The 24282-nt window shown below is 38.0% G+C and overlaps 1 protein-coding gene and 1 non-coding gene across 2 annotated transcripts in view; one reads left to right on the plus strand and one right to left on the minus strand.

Annotated features, from left to right (window-relative positions):
• The window catches only part of KIF11 (kinesin family member 11), a 57695-nt gene extending 39157 nt beyond the window's left edge, over positions 1 to 18538 (plus strand). The window contains exons 18-22 of the mRNA XM_007471562.1: positions 9911 to 10190; positions 12881 to 13103; positions 14326 to 14477; positions 15371 to 15487; positions 17793 to 18538. Of these exons, the coding sequence (XP_007471624.1) occupies positions 9911 to 10190; positions 12881 to 13103; positions 14326 to 14477; positions 15371 to 15487; positions 17793 to 17924 (904 nt within the window). The 3' untranslated portion in view covers positions 17925 to 18538. The remainder of the gene's footprint in view (positions 1 to 9910; positions 10191 to 12880; positions 13104 to 14325; positions 14478 to 15370; positions 15488 to 17792) is intronic.
• On the minus strand, positions 391 to 462 carry TRNAE-UUC (transfer RNA glutamic acid (anticodon UUC)). Its single transcript has one exon. It is a non-coding gene; the product is annotated as a tRNA-Glu (tRNA).
• Positions 18539 to 24282: the final 5744 nt, after the last annotated feature.

Raw genomic sequence — 24282 nt, forward strand, 5'->3', positions numbered from 1 at the left:
TTGTGGTATGCAGGCCTCTCACTGTTGTGGCCTCTCCTGTTGGGGAGCACAGGCTCTGGACATGCAGGCTCAGCAGCCATGGCTCATGGGCCCAGCCGCTCCGCAGCATGTGGGATCTTCCCGGACCGGTGCAGGATCACATGTCCCCTGCCTCGGCAGGCGGACTCTCAAGCACTGCGCCACGAGGGAAGCCCCTATATTGTGTCTTCTTATGTATTTCTTTGAGTTAATCCAATTTGGGTTTGCTTAGCTTCTTGAATCTGTAGACTTATGCATTTCACCAAACTTGTAAATTTTCATCCATTCTTTCTTTTCTTTTTTTTTTTTTTAAACTAAGAATTGTTTGTCTGTTTGTTTTTTCGTGGCACTGCTTGGCTTGTGGGATCTTAGTTCCCTAACCAGGGATTTAACCTGGGCCACAGCAGTGAAAGCACTGAGTCCTAACCACTGGACCACCAGGGAACTCCCTTCATTATTTCTTTGAACATTTTTTCAGCCCTATATTTTTCTCCTCTGCTTCTAGAACTATGATGACACAAATGTTAAATCTTTTATTATGGTCCCATAGGTCTCTGAGGCTATAGATACTAGTCTATTTTCTCTTCGTTGATTGATTGAGTAAATCCTGTAATCTTTGTCTTTATGTCCACTGACCTCCCTTGTCATCTCTAACCTAATGTTGAACCCATTCAGTGAGGTGTTTTATTTCAGCTACTGCTTTTTTCAGTTTATAATTTTCATTTGCTTCTTTTTTCTTAAATCTCTTCTATTTCTTTGTAAAGATTCTTGCTTTTTTTTTTTAGATGTGTTTTCTTTTTTCTTTTTTGGCTGTACCTCGCAGGCTGTGGGATCTTAGTTCCCCAACCATGAATTGAACCTAGGCCCTTGGCAGTGAGAGCATGGAGTCTTAACCACTGGACCGCAAGGGAATTTCCTTTCGATGTGTTTTTTTTTTGAATTTTTATTTTTTTTCCTTTCTTTCTTTTTTTTTGCGGTATGTGGGCCTCTCACTGTTGTGGCCTCTCCCGTTGCGGAGCACAGGCTCCGGACGTGCAGGCTCAGCGGCCATGGCTCACGGACCTAGTCGTTCCGCAGCATGTGGGATCTTCCCGGACCGGGGCACGAACCCGCGTCCCCTGCATCGGCAGGCGGACTCTCAACCACTGCGCCACCAGGGAAGCCCTGAATTTTTATTTTATTTAATTTTTCATACAGCAGGTTCTTATTAGTCATCAATTTTATACACATCAGTGTATACATATCAATGCCAATAGGCCAATTCATCACACCACCATCCCCACCCCCCTGCCACGGCTTTCCCCCCTTGGTGTCCATACGTTTGTTCTCTACATCTGTGTCTCAACTTCTGCCCAGCAAACCAGTTCATCTGTACCATTTTTCTAGGTTCCACATACGTGCGTTAATATACGATATTTGTTTTTCTCTTTCTGACTTACTTCACTCTGTATGACAGCCTCTAGATCCATGCACGTCTCAACAAATGACCCAATTTTGTTTCTTTCTATGGCTGAGTAATATTCCATTGTATATATGTACCACAACTTCTTTATCCATTTGTCTGTCAATTGGCATTTAGGTTGCTTCCATGACCTGGCTATTGTAATTAGTGCTGCAATGAACATTGGGGTGCATACGTCCTTTTGAATTATGGTTTTCTCTGAGTATATGCCCAGTAGTGGGATCGCTGGATCATATGGTAATTCTATTTTTAATTTTTTAAGGAACCTCCATACTGTTCTCCATAGTGGCTGTATCAATTTATATCCCCACCAACAGTGCAAGAGGCTTCCCTTTTCTCCACACCTTCTCCAGCATTTGTTGCTTGTAGATTTTCTGATGATGCCCATTCTAACTGGTGTGAGGTGATACCTGATTGTAGTTTTGATTTGCATTTCTCTAATAATTAGTGGTGTTGAGCAGCTTTTCATGTGCTTCTTGGCCATCTGTATGTCTTCTTTGGAGAAATGTCTATTTAGGTCTTCTGCCCATATTTGGATTGGGTTGTTTGTTTCTTTAATATTGATCAGCATGGGCTGTTTACATATTTTGGAGATTAATCCTTTGTCTGTTGATTCGTTTGCAAATATTTTCTCCCATTCTGAGGGTTGTCTTTTCGTCTTGTTTATGGTTTCCTTTGCTGTGCCAAAGCTTTGAAGTTTCATTAGGTCTCTCATTTCTTTATTTTTGTTTTCATTTCCATTACTCTAGGAGGTGGGTCAAAAAAGATCTTGCTGTGTTTTATGTCAAAGAGTGTTCTTCCTATGTTTTCCTCTAAGAGTTTTATAGTGTCCGGTCTTACATTTAGGTCTCGAGTCCATTTTGAGTTTATTTTTGTGTATGGTGTTAGGGAGTGTTCTAATTTCATTCTAATTTCATGTAGCTGTCCAGTTTTCCCAGCACCACTTATTGAAGAGGCTGTCTTTTCTCCATTGTATATCCTTGCCTCCTTTGTCGTAGATTAGTTGACCATAGGTGTGTGGGTTTATCTCTGGGCTTTCTATCTTGTTCCATTGATCTATGTTTCTGTTTTGTGCCAGTACCGTATTGTCTTGATTACTGTAGCTTTGTAGTATAGTCTGAAGTCAGGGAGTCTGATTCCTCCCGCTCCGTTTTTTTCCCTCAAGACTGCTTTGGCTATTCAGGGTCTTTTGTGTCTCCACACAAATTTTAAGATTTTTTTGTTCTAGTTCCATAAAAAGTGCCATTGGTAATTTGATAGGGATTGCATTGAATCTGTAGATTGCTTTGGGTAGTAGAGTCATTTCAACAAAATTGATTCTTCCAATCCAAGAACATGATATATCTCTCCATCTGTTTGTATCATCTTTAGTTTCTTTCATCAGTGTCTTATAGTTTTCTGCATACAGGTCTTTTTTCTCCCTAGGTAGTTTTATTCCTAGGTATTTTAATCTTTTTGTTGCAGTGGTAAATGGGAGTGTTTCCTTAATTTCTCTTGCAGATTTTTCATCATTAGTGTATAGGAGTGCAAGAGATTTCTGTGCATTAATTTTGTATCCTGCATCTTTACCAAATTCATTGATTAGCTCTAGTAGTTTTCTGGTGGCATTTTTAGGATTCTTGATGTATAGTATCATGTAATCTGCAAACAGTGACATTGTTACTTCTTCTTTTACAATTTGTATTCCTTTTCTTCTCTGATTGCCGTGGCTAGGACTTCCAAAACTATGTTGAATAATAGTGGTGAGAGTGGACAACCTTGTCTTGTTCCTGATCTTAGAGGAAGTGGTTTCAGTTTTTCACCACTGAGAATGATGTTGGCTGTGGGTTTGTCATATATGGCCTTTATTATGTTGAGGTAGGTTCCCTCTATGCCCACTTTCTGGAGAGTTTTTATCATAAATGGGTGTTGAATTTTGTCAAAAGGTTTTTCTGAATCTTTTGAGATGATCATATGGTTTTTATTCTTCAGTTTGTTAATATGGTGTATCACATTGATTGGTTTGCGTATATTGAAGAATCCTTGCATCCCTGGGATAAATCCCACTTGATCATGGTGTATGATCCTTTTAATGTGTTGTTGGATTCTGTTTGCTAGTATTTTGTTGAGGATTTTTGCATCTATATTCATCAGTGATATTGGCCTGTAATTTTCTTTTTTTTTGATATCTTTGTCTAGTTTTGGTATCAGGGTGATGGTGGCCTCATAGAATGAGCTTGGGAGTGTTCCTTCCTCTGCAATTTTTTGGAAGAGTTTGAGAAGGATGGGTGTTAGCTCTTCTCTAAAGGTTTGATAGAATTCACCTGTGAAGCCATCTGGTCCTGGACTTTTGTTTGTTGGAAGATTTTTTGTCACAGTTTCAATTTCGTTACTTGTGATTTGTCTGTTCATATTTTCTATTTCTTCCTGGTTCAGTCTTGGAAGGTTATACCTTTCTAAGAATTTGTCCATTTTATTGGCATAGATTTGCTTGTAGTAGTCTCTTAGGATGCTTTGTATTTCTGTGATGTCTGTTGTAACTTCTTTTTTGTTTCTAATTTTATTGATTTGAGTCCTCTCCCTCTTTTTCTTGATGAGTCTGGCTGATGATTTATCAATTTTGTTTATCTTCTCAAAGAACCAGCTTTTAGTTTTATTGATCTTTGCTATTGTTTTCTTTGTTTCTGTTGCATTTATTTCTACTCTGATCTTTATGATTTCTTTCCTTCTGCTAACTTTGGGTACTGTTTGTTCTTCTTTCTCTAGTTCCTTTACATGTAAGGTTAATTTGTTTATTTGAGATTTTTCTTGTTTCTTGAGGTAGGCTTGTATACCTATAGACTTCCCTCTTAGAACCGCTTTTGCTGCATCCCATAGGTTTTGGATCGTCGTGTTTTCATTGTCATTTGTCTCTAGGTATTTTTTGATTTCCTCTTTGATTTCTTCAGTGATCTCTTGGTTATTTAGTAACGTATTGTTTAGCCTCCATGTGTTTTTTTCCTTGTAATTCATTTCTAATCTCATAGCGTTGCAGTCAGAAAAGATGCTTGATATCATTTCAGTTTTCTTAAATTTACTGATGCTTGATTTGTGACCCAAGATGTGATCTATCCTGGAGAACATTCCATGTGCACTTGAGAAGAAAGTGTAGTCTGCTGTTTTTGGGTGGAATGTCCTATAAATATCAATTAAATCTAACTGGTCTGTTGTGTCATTTAAAGCTTCTGTTTCCTTATTTATTTTCATTTTGGATGATCTGTCCATTGGTGTAAGTGAGGTGTTAAAGTCCCCGACTATTGTGTTACTGTCAGTTTCCTCTTTTATAGCTGTTAGCATTTGCCTTATGTAGTGAGGTGCTCCTATGTGGGGTGCATGTATAATTATAATTGTTATATCTTCTTCTTGGATTGATCCCTTGATCATTATGTAGTGTCTTTCCTTGTCTCCTGTAACATTCTTTATTTTAAAGTCTATTTTATCTGATATGAGTATTGCTACTCCAGCTTTCTTTTGATTTCCATTTGCATGGAATATCTTTTTCCATCCCCTCCCTTTCAGTCTGTTTGTGTCCCTAGGTCTGAAGTGGGTCTCTTGTAGACAGCATATAGTTGGGTCTTCTTTTTGTATCCATTCAGCAAGCCTGTGTCTTTTGGTTGGAGCATTTAATCCATTCACGTTTAAGGTAATTATAGATATGTATGTTCCTATGACCATTTTCTTAATTGTTTTGGGTTTGTTTTTGTAGGTCCTTTTCTTCTCTTGTGTTTCCCACTTAGAGAAGTTCCTTTAGCATTTGTTGTAGAGCTGGTTTGGTGGTGCTGAATTCTCTTAGCTTTTGCTTGTCTGTAAAGCTTTTGATTTCTCCATCGAATCTGAATGAGATCTGAATGAGATTCTGAATGAGAATGGTAGAGTAATCTTGGTTGTGGGTTCTTCCCTTTCATCACTTTAAGTATATCATGCCACTCCCTTCTGGCTTGTAGAGTTTCTGCTGAGAAATCAGCTGTTAACCTTATGGGAGTTCCCTTGTATGTTATTTGTCATTTTTCCCTTGCTGCTTTCAATAATTTTTCTTTGTCTTTAATTTTTGCCAATTTGATTACCATGTGTCTCGGCGTGTTTCTCCTTGGGTTTATCCTGTATGGGATTCTCTGCGCTTCCTGGACTTGCGTGGCTATTTCCTTTCCCATGTTAGGGAAGCTTTTGACTATAGTCTCTTCAAATATTTTCTCGGGTCCTTTCCCTCTCTCTCTTCTTCTGGGACCCCTATAATGCAAATGTTGTTGCATTTAATGTTGTCCCAGAGGTCTCTTAGGCTATCTTCATTTCTTTTCATTCTTTTTTCTTTATTCTGTTCCATGGCAGTGAATTCCACCATTCTGACTTCCGGGTCACTTATCCGTTCTTCTGCCTCAGTTATTCTGCCATTGATTCCTTCTAGTGTAGTTTTCGTTTCAGTTACTGTATTGTTCATCTCTGTTTGTTTGTTCTTTAATTCTTCTAGGTCTTTGTTAAACATTTCTTGCATCTTCTTGATCTTTACCTCCATTCTTTTTCCAACGTCCTGGATCACCTTCACTATCATTATTCTGAATTCTTTTTCTGGAAGGTTGCCTATCTCTACTTCATTTAGTTGTTTTTCTGGGGTTTTATCTTGTTCCTTCATCTGGTACATAGCCCTCTGCCTTTTCATCTTGTCTATGTTTCTGTGAATGTGGTTTTTGTTCCAAAGGCTGCAGGATTGTAGTTCTTCTTGCTTCTGGTGTCTGCCCTCTGGTGGATGAGGCTATCTAAGAGGCTTGTGCAAGTTTCCTGATGGGAGGGACTGGTGGTGGATAGAGCTGACTGTTCCTCTGGTGGGCAGAGCTCAGTAAAACTTTAATCTGCTTGTTTGCTGATGGGTGGGGCTGGGTTCCCTCCCTGTTGGTTGTTTGGCCTGAGGCAACCCAACATTGGAGCCTACCTGCGATCTTTGGTGGGGCTAATGACAGACTCTGGGAGGGCTCATGCCAAGGAGTGCTTCCCAGAACTTCTACTGCTAGTGTCCTTGTCCCCACTGTGAGCCACAGCCACCCCCGCCACTGCAGGAGACCCTCTAACACTAGCAGGTAGGTCTGGTTCAGTCTCCGCTGGAGTCACTGTTCCTTCCCCTGGGTCCCGATGCGCACACTGCTTTGTGTGTGCCCTCCAAGAGTGGAGTCTCTGTTTCCCCCAGTCCTGTCAAAGTCCTGCAATCAAATCCCACTAGCCTTCAAAGTCTGATTCTCTAGGAATTCCTCCTCCCGTTGCCGGATCCCCAGGTTGGGAAGCCTGACGTGGGGCTCAGAACCTTCACTCCAGTGGGTGGACTTCTGTCGTATAAGTGTTCTCCAGTCTGTGAGTCACCCACCCAGCAGTTATGGGATTTTATTTTACCGTGATTGCACCCCTCCTACCATCTTATTGTGGCTTCTCCTTTGTCTTTGGATGTGGGGTATCTTTTTTGGTGAGTTCCAGTGTCTTCCTGTCGATGATTGGCCAGCAGCTAGCTGTGATTCTGGTGTTCTCACAAGAGGGAGTGAGAGCATGTCCTTCTACTCCGCCATCTTGGTTCCTCCCCTTTAGATGTGTTTTAGTTGCTCATTGAAACATTTTTATGATGGCTACTTAAAATCCTTGCCAAATTGTTCCAACATTTGAATTATCTCAGTGTTGGTACCTGTTATCTTTATTCATTCAAGTTGTGATTTTCCAGAATGGTTTTTAATTGTATCTTGAACATTATGACTATTATGTTAGGAGGTTCAGAATCCTATTTAAGTCTTCTTTTTTAAGTAGGCAGGTCCTGGGCCACTTTTTTGGGCTGTGGTTCCAATAACAATTTAATTTTCAGAACATTAGCCGTTTTATTCTGGCATGCTTCGTTCCTATGCTATGCATATGTGAAAAATATGTATTCTGCTTTTGATAGATGAAGTGTTCTAAACACATTAGTTAGGTCAAGTTAATTGGTAGTGCTGTTCAGGTCACCTGTATCCTTACTGAGGTTCTGTTTACTTATTCTATCAATTACTAATAGAGGGGTGTTGAGATCTCCCACTATAATTGTAGATTTCTCTATTTCTCTTCTCAATTCTGTCAGTTTTTGCCTCATATAAGTGATGCTCTGTTGTTAGATGTATACACATTAGGGTTGATACACCTCTGATAATTGACCCTTTTATCATTATGTAATGTCCCTTTTTATCCTTGATAATTTTCCTTATTCTGAAGTCTACTTTGTCTGAAATTAATACAAAAACTTCAGTTTTCCCTTGATTGCTATTTGCATAATATAGCTTTCTCCATTCCTTTACTTTTGGCATAAGTCTTTTTTTTATTATTATTTTTTAACTTTTGGCTGTGTTGCGTCTTTGTTGCTGCACACAGGTTTTCTCTGGTTGCGGTGAGTGGGGCTTCTCACTGCAGTGGCTTCTCTTGTTGCGGAGCAGGGGCTGTAGGTGCAAGGGCTTCAGTAGTTTTGGCTCATGGGCTCTAGAGCACAGGCTCAGTAGTTGTGGTGCATGGGCTTAGTTGCTCTGTGGCACGTGGGATCTTCCCAGACCAAGGCTCAAACCCATGTCTCCTGCATTGGCAGGTGGATTCTTAACCACTGTGCCACCAGAGAAGTCCCTTGGCGTAAGTCTTTATATTTAAAGTGGGTTTCTTGTAGACAACATATAATTGGGTCTTGGTCTTTTATCAGATTTCACGATGTATGTCTTTTATCTGGTGTGTTTAGACCATTCTCATTTAAAGTATTGGTATAGTTGGGTTAAAGTCTACCATTTTGTTTTCTGTTTGTTGCATTGTTTGTGCTTTGTTTCCTTTTTTCCTTTCCTAATTTAAGTTGAGCATTTTTATGTTTTCATTTTATCTCTCTCATTGACTTATCATTTATACTTTTAGAATTAATTTTTTAAACTGTTTTTTCTAGGATTAATAATATATATTTTAAAATAATTTTAATCCACCTTCAAATAATTTGCTGTTTCATGTGTAATGGAAGGACATTAACAGTGTATTCCCAATTCCTCCTTCCTGTCTCTTATGCATTGTTTTCATGTATTTTACTTCTACATATGCTATATTTACCCAATACATTGTTACTCTGATTACCTATTTTCTTTTTCAGTATGGCTTCTAGAAATTTTTTAATTACATATGTGGCTCACATTATATTTCTACTGAATGATTCTGCTCTAGAATTCTGGCTATCACCTATCCTATTACCTAACTCCTATCATCTGTTTTTCAGTCCTGTTGTTGGTCCTATTCATTATACCATGTTTCCACTCTGAATTCTTCTTTCTAGATTCTTAATCTAGAAAGTGTTTCCCCACTTTTTATTCCTAGTGGGTTTTGATTCCTTGAGGGCATAGATTCGTGTTGATAGCCTCCAAGCTTACCACTTAATTTCCTTTTCCTTTTTCAATTATTATCACTTAATTTGTAGTTGAACTTTGGTTTTCAGCACATTTGCTTCCTCATGTGATTTGCTCACATGGTGTACCATCTAGTGGGAGTAGAGGGTAACCTTCATTCCCCAAAGTTTAACTTTGCTCCTGTGAGATGACTTTGAATGCTATTACAGGGAACTTTACTGAGAGAAGGAAGCCATCAATGAATTTTTTTTTTTTTTTTTTTAACGGTACACGTGCCTGTCTCTGTTGTGGCCTCTCCCATTGCGGAGCACAGGCTCCAGACGCGCAGGCTCAGCAGCCATGGCTCACAGGCCCAGCTGCTCCACAGCATGTGGGATCTTCCTGGACTGGGGCACGAACCCATGTCCCCTGCATCGGCAGGCGGACTCTCAACCACTGAGCCACCAGGGAAGCCCCATCAATGAATTTTAAATGTATATTTTGATATTAGTTTTATATCAGGGTTATGTTACATTGTACTATGTGTGCTATATGTATAGTTTGTCTCACCCCAATATAATTTTCTTTTAATTATTAGATAACTTTATAGTTGACTTTGTTTTATAACACTTATAATTTTTATGATTTATTTTGTATCATAGGCAAGGCAAAACTGCGTAAGAACAGAATAACTAACTGATTGTGGACAGTTTAGGGCCTAAACTAGAGGCTAGAGGCTGTAGGAGGCATCCTTAAGTAACATAATCTAGTAGGAGGAGTAAAACACATGGGCAGAGTTCATTTTAATAACCATATAGTTAATATTCTAAGAGGTACAAAGTAAAGTGTCATATCTGGGAAAGGTTTTATAAGAAAAGAGATTTTCAAAGGTCATTTAGTTGTAGATGTGATGTCAGTCTGCTGTGAAAAGACAATTAAGGGCTTGGGCACTGGAATTAGACTGCTTAGGTTTGAATGTGCCATTTTTGAGCTGTGTGATCTTGGGCAAGTTACGTATCCTTTGAGTCTTAGTTTTTCAAGTTAACAGTGTTATTCTCTTTTCCTATAGGAAATCTAAAGATATAATCAGCAAAACAACTTCTCACAGTGAAAAATTTGGTGCTGATTTTGATGACTTGTCAGCGGAACTCAGACATTTTAACCAGGAAGGTACAAAACTGGTTGAAGAGTCTGAGAAACACTGTGATAAACTCAGTAGCGACCTTGAAATAATATCTCAAGAGACTGAACAGAGATGTGAGGCTCTGAACACAAGCACACTTTATTTTTCTGAACAGTGGGTATCTTGCTTAAATAAAAGGGAAGAGGAACTTCAGAATTTATTGAAGGTAATAACTTTATAACTGGAACCTCCTTTGGGGAGAATAGTGATAATCAGAAAATTAAATATTCTTGGCTAAGAATTGGTTTCAAAACACATAATATTTTAAAGTATATATATATATATATATATATATATATATATATATTTATTTATTTATTTATTTTGCTGCATTGGGTCTTTGATGCTGCGCGTAGGCTTTCTTTAGCTGCGGCGAGCGGGGGCTACTCTTTGTTGCGGTGCACAGGCTTCTCATTGTGGTGGTGTCTCTTGTTGTGGAGCGCAGGCTTCAGTAGTTGTGGCTCACGGGCTCTAGAGCACAGGCTCAGTAGTTGTGGCACAAGGGCTTAGTTGCTCCATGACATGTGGGATCTTCCCGGCCCAGGGCTCAAACCCGTGTCCCCTGCATTGGCAGGCAGATTCTTAACCATTGTACCACCAGGGAAGCCCTTAAAATATAATTAATGACTTAAAATTTTAAGTGTAACAGTTGGTATGCTTATATATGATCTTGTTTCACATATGTTTCCTAGATCTTCAAATTATTTAACATTTATCTGATCTGTCCTATATCTACCTGTGGTTTTTGACTTGTTAGTTCCTTCAGTTAAGAGCACCCCATCTTTTGATATATGATACTTTTTCACCTATGTATGCTTTTTACTTTTCTCCGGGTACATTCAAACCTGTTATTGCTTTAATTATTTAGGATATTGTTCTGGTTACTCAGAAGATATCTGATAGATTTGTGGGTTTGCTTGAACTTAAAACTTGCATGAGCCCTTTGTGGCTTGGTTTTTCTTCTGTGCAATAAATTGATTTTACTAATATTCTCAGGAATTAGGTAAAAGAATTTAAGTATTTTAAGCTATATAAGCTATTTTCACTAAAAGGAACCATGACTAGTGGAGAAATAGGGAATTTCAGGTTTGGAGCAGGAAGTGTACCAGATGAGCCTACAATCTTGTTATGCCAGAAAGTAAGGAAGCTGTTAAAGATTAGTGGGGCTGTGTCAAAAAGACTTAGGAGCCAACTTGATGACACTCCCCTGTTAAAGGTGGTACAATTTGAGCATCAAAAAGAGTAATTGCTACAATAGATTAAGATATGTCAAATATGTTAAAATTGATGAATTCATAGAAATTTCATTAGTCTCCTTTGGATCACGCTAGGGAAGCAAGAAATGATTCTGAGAAGTGGTAAATAAAGGGAAACAATTGAGCATCCATCTGTCTTTCCTGAAAGAACTCTATCTTGGTTCAACAGGGTAATGGATGAAGAAAACTGTTTCAAAGAAGAATCCCAGCTAATAAAATGCATAAGAAATGACAGAATTAGGATATCACAATTTTGCAACCCTTAGTGAAAAAATCCCTGTGGACATTAATGACTGCTTACACCATTTGATCAAAAGCTGAAGGAGATGTTTATAATTAAGAGGGTGACCGCACTCTAACATATGGATTAGTCTTCATTTTTGGGATTTTAGTTCCCCGACCAGGGATTGAACCCTTGGTAGTGAAAGCGTGGCGTCCTATAACCACTGGACCACCAGGGAGTTCCCCACACTGATTAATCCTAACGTGAGAGACACGACCAGGCATTATGTGCTTTCAGTACCACCTATGAAATATTCTTGCCCAAAAGTTAAAACCTTATTTAGATCAAGCCTTTAGATCTAACTAATTTGTAGAAAATACAGAGGACAGATGAACATGTGAAAATAATAGCTTAGAGGTGCAATTGACAAAATCCAGAAATTGAGATATTGAGATATTCAGTAGAGCACAAAGACCTGGTTTCTTCAATGAAAATTTTTTTCAAGAAGAAAAGTATGAGGAAGGATAATTTATATCAAGTAGTTAAGACTTAGAGGGCCTTAAGCCCCGGTTTTCCTGGGATAGTCCTTGTTTATATCTATTGCACTGGGGTTATTGCTATTAATGGCCCTTTTTACTCTGAGAATATCTCAGTTTGGATGATAAATTATATAGTCAATTAAGACATATCAACCAAATATAATGATGAATTCTGATTCAAACAAAACAAGTCTGAAAAACAGACAATTGGTGAAATTTGAACACTGACTAGACATTTGATATAAAGAAATCAGTGTTAAATTTTTTAGAAGTGAGAGTGGTCTTAAGAAGCTCTTAACTCTTAGAGAAGTATGCTGAAGTAAATGGATGAAATGATATAAGATTTGCTTCAAAGTAATTCTGGTGGAGAGCAGGAGTAAGTGGCCAATCTTGTTTGATCTATATCCCATGTAGTAATAAATGTTGAGGCTGGGGAGTGAATATAAGGGGGTTATTATTATTATTTCTACTTTTTTGTTTTGTTTTGTTTTGTTTGTTTGTTTGTTGTTTTTATTTGCGGTACATGGGCCTCTCACTGTTGTGGCCTCTCCCATTGTGGAGCACAGGCTCCGGACGCACAGGCCCAGTGGCCATGGCTCACGGGCCCAGCCACTCCGCGGCATGTGGGATCCTCCCGGACCAGGGCACGAACCCGTGTCCCCCGTATCGGCAGGCGGACTCTCAACCACTGCACCACCAGGGAAGCCCTATTATTTCTACTTTTGCAGTTTCTAAAACTTTTATTATGGAAAATTTCAAGGTAAGGAGAAGTTAAATATTGCATAAAGCACTGACAACTTTGATTTTAATAATGAAGTCTCATTTGCATCATTTACAGGTTGTACGACAAGGTTGTGAGGCTTCAAGTTCAGAGATTACTGAAAAATTAATTGGACATAAAGCAGCTAATGAGAACGAGCATAACAGTCTTCTTGGTCAGATAACTATTGTTGAAGAAGAATTAATGACTCAAAGTCAAGAACTTAATAAAACCGTAAAAATTGGTTTGACTAAGCTTAATTGCTTTCTGCAGCAGGATCTGAAACTGGATATCCCAACAGGTACTTTAAAAGGGAAATGGAATTGTTAAATTTTTTGAAGTTGAATTCAACTGTATACAGTGCTAGATGTTCAGAAAAACAAGGTCCTGCCATTGCCTGATAGGAATTTGCCATCTCACTCTGATCAACTCAAATATGGAAAAATTAGAACCTCAAAATAGCTTTGATCAAGCATTAAATGATACACATGACATACACTCCCAGACATTTGGGCATCATAATTCAGTAAAAGTTTACAAACATTCAGGGAACTGGCTTTGGTTAAGAGAGCACATTTTAAAAGCAAATAAAAAGAAAAACAACCATCTATCTAGCACTGTTTATAAAAGGACATTTTAATACCAAAAATAGTGGAGGAATGTAATTAAATAAATCTAGTTTAATGCAGAGCTTACCACATTGTGCATTTTCTTATGTGTACCTCTCATTTTGTCATGACTGTTAGATTGGCATTTAGGAATTACCGTTTTGGGAAGTCAGAGATGGCAGAGATGTAGGCTATAATGATTCAGGGATGCCTTCATGAAAGAAGGTGTAACAAACTGTTTCACACAGGATGAGTAATTGAGTTATTCATTAGATTGTGGTAGGGGTTGCACACCCTGTAAGTTTAGTAAAAATCACTGAGTGAATTTTGTGGTGTGTAAATTACACTTTAAAGCTCCTTTTTTTTTAGCAATTATAAAAGAGGATGGCACTAAAGGATGTCAATTTATTTTTTCCCCAAGACTCTTGATATTTATTGTCCACTTTTCAATGAAATTAGGAATATAAACATTAAGTGAAAAGGCAAGTGCCTGTGTAAATTATGAGAGCATGAGTTACTATAAAGAAATGTAACTGGTTAATATTTAGCTACCACCAAATTTAGTGAAATGATTATCCCTGTCAAACTGATCATGCTACCATTCCTCAGAACACTCTGAATCGTTTTAGAGCCTACAATATATCTTCTATACATGCTCAGAGATGGAAAATTTCATGTTTTGGTGTAGGTGGAATCTTGAAAATGGTTGAGTCTATTTAAGATCAGTTGTCAAGTTAGGAAATATTTTAAGCAACATATGCCTGACAGATAGCAAGACTGATTCTCATATGTGACAATGGTTCTATTTTTGGAAGACAAAGCCTTATTGGGAGGTATAAGTTCTAGCATTAAAAAAAAATACCTTACTCATATCCCACACTTCAATTTTTACCACTTATATTATGTCCACTAAAGGTATGACACCACAGAGGAAAAATTATTTATACCCATCAGCACTGGTGAGAACCCAGCCACGTGAACAGCTCCTTGATCAGTTGAAAAGGAGACAGCCTGAGCTGTTAATGATGCTAAACTGTTCAGAAAACAACAAAGAAGAGACCAGTCAGGTAAAATTTATTTTAGGCATCATAATTTTAGAACTCTGCCATGAACTCTTTTTTAAAAAAAAATTTTTATTTATTTATTTAGGTTGTGTCAGGTCTTAGCTGCAGCAGGCAGCCTCCTTAGTTGCGGCTCGTGGGCTCCTTAGATGCGGCATGCATGTGGGATCTAGTTCCCTGACCAGGGGTCGAACCCAGGCCCCCTGCATTGGGAGTGTGGAGTCTTATCCACTGCACCACCAGGAAAGTCCCTCCCATAAACTCTTGATGTCATCATCTTCACAAGAAGAATTTTATTCTTTGCCCTTCAGTCCTACCCTGTCTCATTAAGGATAGTTGACTGCTAAGCCTGTTTCTTTTAATTGGGCCATTTTTTATGATTAGACTTATAGATAATTATAATAGACAATGTTTATGTTATGCTGATTTTGTGCCCAACACTGTTCTAAACACTTTACATATATATTTACTCCGTTAATTGTCTCAGTAACTCTATAAGATGAATGCTAGTACTATCCCCATTTTAAAAGGTGAGGAAACTAAGAATTACCTTGTCCTAAGTCACAAGGATGGAGCTGGAATTAGAACCTAGCTCCACAATTTGTGCCCTTAACTATAGTAATTATAGAAAAGTTGGGAAATTGGAAAGTAACAAAGAAGATAAAAAACTAATCTCTTTATTCTGAGATTACCATATTTAACATTTTATTATAGGTACTTCTCTATATGAAAACATAATAGGAATTATTTTCATTACTTTGTAGACTTCCTACTGATTTTGTTGAGGTTTAACTTTTACGTAATGGACATTGTGTTATTTTCAAAGAAGAAAACTGCCTTTACTTGTGTGAAGGTTTTTAAGCCTTGGGACTTAATCACTCATCAGCTTCTTATTTTAGGACTTGGATGAAGAAAAGGCGGTTCTGGTGCACACTGTTGAAGAACCTCTAAGTCAAGAGCCATCTGTAGACACTAGTTTGGATTGTTCCTCAAGTGGTGGGGTTCCATTTTTCCAGGTACCTGATTATATCCTATCAGATAACCTTTCCACATCTGATGTAAGTCAGTCATTTGCTATTCAGTATAAAGGCATTACCCTTGGTGGGTGGAATAGAAAAAATATTTCAGTCATTCCTTTGGGATGGCTTGTTAACTTTTCTGATTTAAATTATTTACATGATAATCGTATGATAATCGATTAGGGGTTTTTGGTAGGATAAATAAAGGCAAAATATGACTTAATCCCATCCTTAGCTGGTAATATTCTGCTGTTATATTTATCCCTTTTCTGCTTCCTACATACTCAGAATGATACTAAAAACAGTCATTTCTCTCTTCCCTCCACCTTTGACATGGAAGTCCTGGAGCCTGTCTCTATGATCAGACTTCAAAGGCTAAGAAGTTTAAAGATTGAGAGACTGAATGACTCTCTGTTAAATGACTGATTCTCCAACTTGAGGCTTTTCTCCTATTCACTATTCCCCCACGTAGCCTCCTGCCTCGATCTTGTGTGTTTAAATCCCATGCCCTCTCCTATCACCTTTTCATCACTGTTGGGAGTATGGCACTGTAAACTATCTACAACTTTCCCTCTAATTTGAAGTCATGAGCCTAGACAGTCTGTGAGGTAAGGATTTCCTTACTTACGTAGGACATGGATGTCTACATTTTATAGTTGAAGTACTGCTTCTGATATGTATATGCTTGTACCTGTCGTTAGTAGACTTGCAGGTCTTTTCCCCAAGATCTAAAGATTCTCCATCCCTGATTTAAGCTGTTAAAACTTCTAGCTCAGATTTTATTAAATTCCTCTCTGTCTGCATCAAGGCAGTTTTATCTCCAAAGTCTTCCTACCTTTTGCTTCATTCTTTACTATTAGAAAACTCTAGATATATTTCTTTCTATTTATCGACCCTCTCTTCTATCTTATAAAGTTAAGAAAAGGGGGAAAGTTAAGAGAAGGGAACCTTTGTGACTACTTAATCCCTGTTTGGAATTCCTTTCGTTATTAAAGTTTATGATGTTTTGAAGGCCAGGCTTAGTGGTTCAGCTATGGCAAAGAAGTTCCTATAGTACCAGAAAAGACTTGGGATTGGATTTTAGACCTTTAGCTGAAGTCCAGAAATTATTTTTACTCTGGTAGCAGTCTGATATGGGGAAATTTTCTGGGTTAAAAACTTTAAAGTTGGTTTATGATTTGTCTAAGAATTGATGAGTGGGTCTACAATGAAAGTCGTCAGTTACTTAAAGCCTCGCTAAGGGAAAGTACAAGGATTCCAATGAAATATTTCCAAATGAGAAATATGAAATAAGTTTTTTAAAAGATAAGATACAACTTAAATAAAAAGTGCCTTGAGGTAGCCTGTATATCAGATTCTGTGCTTAGAATAGCCTGTATATCAGATTCTGTGCTTAAAATAGAATTGCCTTTTTTTTTTTTTTCCCCGCCCGCACTGCACCTCTTGTAGGATCTTAGTTCCCTGACCAGGGGTTGAACCTGGTCAACAGGTTGAACCAGGCCCTCAACAGTGAAAGCACGGACTCCTAACCACTGGACCACCAGAGAATTCCCAGAATTACCATTTTTGTACAATAACAAATCTTTGTTTCCCAAGAGCAAGATTTCTAGCAGCCACACTATTGACATTTTGAGCTGGATAATTCTTTGTTGTGGTGACCTGTCCTATGTATTATGTTTAGCAGCTTCCCTGGCTTTTGTCCACTAGAAGCCAGTAGCAACCCCCTAGGTTTTTTTTTTTGTTTTTTTGTTTTTGTTTTTTTTGTGGTATGTGGGCCTCTCACTGCTGCGGCCTCTCCCGCCGCGGAGCACAGGCTCCGGACGCACAGGCTCAGCGGCCATGGCTCACGGGCCCAGCCGCCCCGCAGCACGCGGGATCCTCCCGGACCGGGGCACGAACCCGCGCCCCCCGCATCGGCAGGCAGACCCTCAGCCACTGCACCACCAGGGAAGCCCAACCCCCTAGTTTTAACAACCAAAAATGTCTCCAGACAGTACCAAATGTCCCCTGGGGTGCAAAATCTCCCTGCTGAGAACCATTGCCCTACAGTAAAATGTGTAATTATTCCTTGGAAAATCATACAGAAAATTAATATTTCTTTCACCCCCCTCTTGGTGATAAAATGAAGAAGGCATTCATTTCTACTTGGCAAATTGTTGGCTCAAATTTGTGCTGAGTGTTTTCTAAAGTTTTCCACACCTAATTTCTTGCCTATAAACCAGAGAATGTTGAAAATAGAATATGATTAATATGTATCAGATGTTACTTTATATTGACTTAATTTTCCCCCTTAAATCCACAGCATAAAAAATCACATGGAAAAGATAAAGAAAACAGAGGCATTAATCCGCTGGAGAGGTCTAAAGTAGAAGAAACTACAGAGCACTCTGTCATGAAGAGCAGATTACCTCTGCGAGCCCAGAACAATTTTTAGTTAACTTGAGGACTGGTAATTTTACTTTCTAAGAAAAATGAAAAATAAAACCTGTAAGCCCAGAACTTGAGCCTTGTGTATAGATTAAAAACGAGTAGAAAATATCAAGGCAGTACTGTAAATTTAGTTGAATTTATTATTTACCCATTTTTTTCTGTCATTGCTGTATTTTACTGTATATTAAGTTGGGTTTCATTTGGGATTTGCATTGAGTAAATATGTATTTCTAGCTTTTGATATAAAATAGCTCTTTCATAACAAATGAAAAATATTTTTCTAGTATATTACTAAATAGCAGATATATAGAAGCTGCAGTGTTCTTTTAGGCTTGAACTTATATAGGTAAATATGACCAGCGCATGGTTTTAGGAAGGACCATATCCTTTCTTTTCTTTGTATGATCGAATTATGTTTATATTATGCTTACCTCCTTCCCTAGACTGTTTCATTCTGCCTTCTCAGCAAACTTTCTCCCTTTTTTTGTCATCAAACCATTTGTAGAGCTACAAAATGGTATCCATTATTATTATGAGATAGCCAGAATTTTACCTAGAAATCTTTTACACTTTTCTGTGGTTATCTCTAAAATTGCTGTCAACAATAAACACAACCCTAGAAGTATCCCTTCCTTCAATATTTTAATTTGTTTCCCCCTAGATATGAAAGCATTTCATTCCTTTATGAGGCCTAACACATTAGTCCCCACAGAGTTCATAAAAAGCCATCTTCTCCAGAATATAGATTGCTATTATGAGAGAACTACCTGGAGTTCTGATTAATGGCTATGTGACCCTATTTTGAAGCCTGTGTCTTGTGCAAAAGGTCAAAGTGTTTAAGTGCTTTTTGAAGCTATTAATTATGACTATCATTTATATTCTTTTGTTTACCTGGTGAAACTTTGTTGTTCTTTGTATATAATAAAATATGTGTGTATATATTTTTCGCTCTTGAAATCTTAACCCTTATTAGAAGGGCCCTGACAATTTTGATCTGGCAGCCAAATTTCTGGAAGTTGGGATGTTTCAGCATGAAGAACCAGAGCACTTAGAAGGAATATATGTGAAGAATAAATTTTGTACACACATCAAGTTTAAGTGTATAAATTCAGATTTGATTCTGATAGCTAAGTAAAACCAAACCCTGTTGGGGAATTAGAAAATGTGCTACTTCAAGGAACTAAGTTTGCCTTGCAGAGTACTAATTATCTTAATAAAAATGATCATATAATTGCTCTGCAAAATCAGATGTCAGCATAAGCTATGGATAATATCTAAAAATATAAGCTATCCTCAGTAAATCCATGATTAATAAATTTGGTTTCTACATTAACTTATTTGTCGCATTATTTCTCATTTGGCAATGGGTATGTTTACAGAGTTAAGCCAGTTGTATTAAAATTCCTAAAATAAACTTCTGCTGAAGTACCAGCAAGGAAGAAGGGCCTTGGTAAACATCCCGGCTTTCAGTTGCACTCAAAGGGGCTATGATTTAGTGTAAGATTAATGAAAAACAGATTGGACCTCTCAGGGCCTGAAGTCCAGCTTTAAGTCATCTCATTCCCTAAGTTTTAGAGGTATCTAGGAATGCTAATGCAACTGGTTGAACTGCCTCACAGAAGCAAAAATAAATCGAGAATTTTAACATCCAGAGCCTTAAATTAGCTCTGTAAAATTTTATTTTTTATTTTTATTAGTTTTTTTGTGGTACGCGGGCCTCTCACTGTCATGGCCTCCCCCATTGCGGAGCACAGGCTCCGGACGCGCAGGCCCAGCGGCCATGGCTCACGGGCCCAGCCGCTCCACAGCACGTGGGATCCTTCCGGACCGGGGCATGGACCCATGTCCCCTGCATCGGCAGGTGGACTCCCAACCACTGCGCCACCAGGGAAGCCCTGTAAATTTTAATATACAATGTCAAGGACTCAAAAAATAACCCTCAGCAAAAACAGAGTAGGTAGCTTCAAGGACCCATTCCTCCTCAGAGGCAAAAACATTCAGAAACAATTTTGTCAAAACTTGGAAGCAAATGTTGAATCAAGAACAAAGTAACTTAAAAACTAGGAAAGCTTTTTGGTGTTTTACTTGCACTTGTTACATTCCCCTTCCCAGCTCTGTGGTGGTCTTGAAGACATGCAGAAGCCCATCATTCTCAAAGAGTGAGACCCTGTTCCCTGGTCATGAAGGAGCAGAGGAGATCTTAATCTCAGAAAGTTGTTTGTTGAAACCTGTCTAAGCCAACCTGAAGGACTGAAGCAAGGCACTTTGTTTCATCTAACTCAGAACTCAGGGTGGAAAAATGGCAGGTATTTCTCAAAAATATTGTAAGGCAAATGAACAACCTGCTGCCACCTTTGGCAAAGGATTACAGTTGAGGTAAAGGAGTGCCTAAAGCCTGAGGAAAAAATGGGAGAGAATTTCCTAGGGAAGTTAGGCTACTCAAAAACAACAGTGTATACTAGGTAACTGAGAAAGCCATCAGTTAGGCCAAGTTGCATGCTTAGAAAAGACCTGAGAAGACCTAAGTGTTCACTGCTGGCTGAACTCTAGGCTCGGCACAAGCAGGAAGTGAAGGCTAAGCTGATTTAAAATGACCTAGCTAAGCACTTAAAGGAGTGCTCCAACACAGCCAACCTACAAAGACTCGGAGGATTTTTTTTTTTTCCTTTTAATTCTTGTTTTATGTATTTATTTTTTGGCTACTAGCATTCAAGGAAATCTGTCAACACACTAGCTGAACACAAGCAAAAAAAATAGTCTTTAGAGACTACATAAGTCAAAGAATTGAGACTTTACAAAAGAATAGTTTAGAAAAGTCACTAAATAAATTGCTACATCCCACAGCAAGGAACAAAAACAAACCCCGAAGCATGAAGAATCTGATCTCCAAAGTTACCCTATTATAATATTCAAATGTTCAGTTTTCAACAAAAACTAGGACTTATGCAAAGAAAGTATGGCTCATTCACAGAAGAAATGAACATAGACCATCCCTGAGGGAACACAAACTTTGGACTTTAAATCAACTGTCTCACATATGCTCAAAGAGCTAAAGGAATCCAGTAGGAAAATGTCTCAACAAATAGAGGATATCCGTGAAGAAACCATAAAAAGGAACCATACAAATTTGGAGCTGAAAAGTAAGATAACTGAAATGAAAAAAAATCACTAGAGGCTTCCAAGAGTAGAGATGATCAGGCAATAGAAAGCCAGTGAACTTGAGGCTAGGTCAATTGAAATTGTCCAATTGAAGAAGCAAAAATGGAAAAGAAGGAAGGAAAAAGTCGAACTTAAGAGACATGTGGAGCACAATGAAGCACACCAATATTTACAAAAAGAGAGTACCAAAAGGATAGGAGAGAAGGAAAGAGGCAGACAATACTTGACGAAATAAATGGCTGAAAACTTCTCAGATTTGTTAAAACACTCAAATCTACACATCCGAGATGCTCAATAAATCCAAACAGGATAAACTCAAAGAGATCACAAGACAATCAAACTGTTAAAACTGAAGACAGAATCTTGAAAGTAGCAAGAGTGTAGTCTTCAGGAAAATGCAAATCAAAACCACAATGAGATATCACTTTACATCCACAAGGATAGCTATGGTAAAAACAAAATAACAAGTCGTGGTGAAGCTGTTCAATGGGAACCCTCATATATTGCTTGTGGGAATGTAAAGTGGTTCAGCCACTGTTTAAAAAGTTTGGTGGTTCATAAACAAGTTAAATGTAGAATCACCATTTCACCCAGCAACTCTACTCCTAGATATCTACCCAAGAGAAAAGAAAAAATGTGTTCACACAAATTTGTACACAAATGTTCATGTTAGCACTATGAGCTAAATGGTATAAACAATCCAAGTGTCCATCAACATATGAATGGATAAATATGTTATATACATATAATGGATTATTACTCAGCCATAGAAAAGAATGAAGCACTGATACATGCTATTGTGTGGATAAATCTTGAAAATATAATGCTATGTGAAAAAAGATGTAAAAATTCATATATTGTATGTTCACATTTTTATGAAATATCCAGAATAGGTAAATTCATAGAAACAGATTGGTGGTTGCCAAGGCTGTTTTGAGTTGAGGGAAAGGGCATGACTGCTTAATGAATATCGAGTTCTCTTTTGGGATGTTGGAAACGTGTTGGAACTAGATAGATGTGGTGGTTGTACAACGTTATGAATATACATAGTGCCACGGAATTATGTACTTTAAAATGATTTATTTTAAGGACTTCCCTGGTGGCACAGTGGTTAAGAATTCTCCTGCCAATGCAGGGGACACGTGTTCGATCCCTGTTCCGGGAAGATTCCACATGCTGCAGAGCAACTAAGCCCGCATGCCACAACTACTGAAGCCCAAGCGCCTAGAGCCCATGCTCTGCAACAAGAGAAGCCACCACTATGAGAAGCCCACGCACTGCAAGGAAGAGTAGCGCCCACTCACTGCAACTAGAGAAAGCATGTGCAGCAATGAAGACCCAATGCAGCCATTAATTAATTTAAAAAAATAACCTAGTATACCAAGACACAGACCAAAAACCCACAGAAAAGACAACAGAAACAAATTACAGAAATTACACCTAATTGAGTTGCCAAACAAGATCTTTTATTTATTTATTTTTGGCCACACCATGCAGCTTGCAGGATCTTAGTTCCCCGACCAGGGATTGAACCCAGGCCACGGCAGTGAAAGCGCTGAGTCTTAACCACTGGACCACCAGGGAATTACCAAAATTCTTTAAATGTTTAATTTTATGTAATTCCCAAACAAAAAGTGGAATTCCCAAACAGGATCTTTTAAAATTAAAAAAAAAGAATCAGATGGAAATTCTAGAACTGAAAAATACAATAAATTATGAATACATGGGATGGGTTTAGTTGCTGAATAGACAGTTAAAAAGAGTTTCAAAAAGTGGATGATAAGTTAGAAGAAAATTGTTACACTGAAGCATAGCAAGACAAAAGGATGAGAAATATGAAAGAAACAGGATGTGGTGAAGAGATCTAACATCCATATGATTAGTGCCTCATAAGGAAAAAGAATGGGACTGAAGCCCTATAATTCCTGAGCAAGATAAATGCAAAATCATACTTAGGTACACCATAGGCAAACTGCTAAAAGGTTAAATGAAATAAGAAAGTACAAACAATAGAGATAATTAAACTGCTGAAACAAAATAACTGATTGCCATCACAGAACTCTATACCTAATGAAAATATTTTTCAGGAATGATGGTTCATTAAAGGCATCTTATGTGTCTAAGAAATGAAAATTGTTTTTTGTCATCACCAAACTGGCACTAAAGGAAACACTAAAGAGTGTTCTTTAAGCGAAAAGAAAATGATACCAAATGGCATCTCAGAGATGCAGGAAAGAATAAAAGACAATGGAAAATATAAATGCATCAGAAAGGTAAATAATCACTATAAAACAATAACAATGTTTTATAGGGTCTAAAATATATATGGAGTTAAAACCCTCAAGAATAGCACATAAAATGGAAGAAGGATGGGACTTCCCTGGTGGTCCAGTGGGTAAGACTCCATATGCTCCCGATGCAGGGGGCTGGGGTTTGATCCCTGGTTGGGAAACTATATCCCATATGCATGCTGCAGCTAAGAGTTCACATGCCTCAACTAAGAAGCCTGCATGCCACAACTAAGAAATCTGTATGCCACAACGAAGATCCTGTGTGCATCAACTAAGACCCAGAGCAGCCAAAATAAATAAATAAATATTAAAAATAAAAAGATGGAAGAAGGTTAAGAGGAGCTAAAGGATTCAAAGATTCTTTGATTATCTGGGAGGTAGTAAAGGTTCTAATTAATATTAGACTCTGATAAGTAAAGTCTAAGTAAAATATTAAACTTGAAAAGAATATATTTTATCATTGGATGGATTTTTCTGTAAATGTCAGACCAAGTTGATTGATAAGATGGTCAGGTCTTCTGTAACCTTACTGATTTTTCTGTGTAGTTGTTCTATTAATTAAAATGTTGAAGTCTTGAGAATTCCTTGGCAGTCCGCTGGTTAAGACTCCATACTTCCATTGCCGAGGGCCCGCGTTTGATCCCTGGTTGGGGAACTAAGATCCCACAAGCCGTGCGGTGTGGCAAAAAAAAAAAAAAAAAAAAAAAAAAAAAAAAAACTTAAAAAAAAGTTGCTTCTGAACACAAAGAATAAGCATTTGAATAAATGCAAGGCCTTTTAAGACGTTTCTTTGACTGGCAGGAGGTAAGGGATGTATGTGAAAAAACTTCTTTGTGGTTGGAGCAAAGTCACCAGGGTGGGTCATCTCAAATGGAGCTACTGTTCAAAAAAAAAAAAAAAAATTGAAGTCTC

The sequence above is a fragment of the Lipotes vexillifer genome, unplaced genomic scaffold (genome assembly GCF_000442215.2).
Source record: "Lipotes vexillifer unplaced genomic scaffold, Lipotes_vexillifer_v1.1 scaffold325, whole genome shotgun sequence".
NCBI classification, from domain to species: domain Eukaryota; kingdom Metazoa; phylum Chordata; class Mammalia; order Artiodactyla; family Lipotidae; genus Lipotes; species Lipotes vexillifer.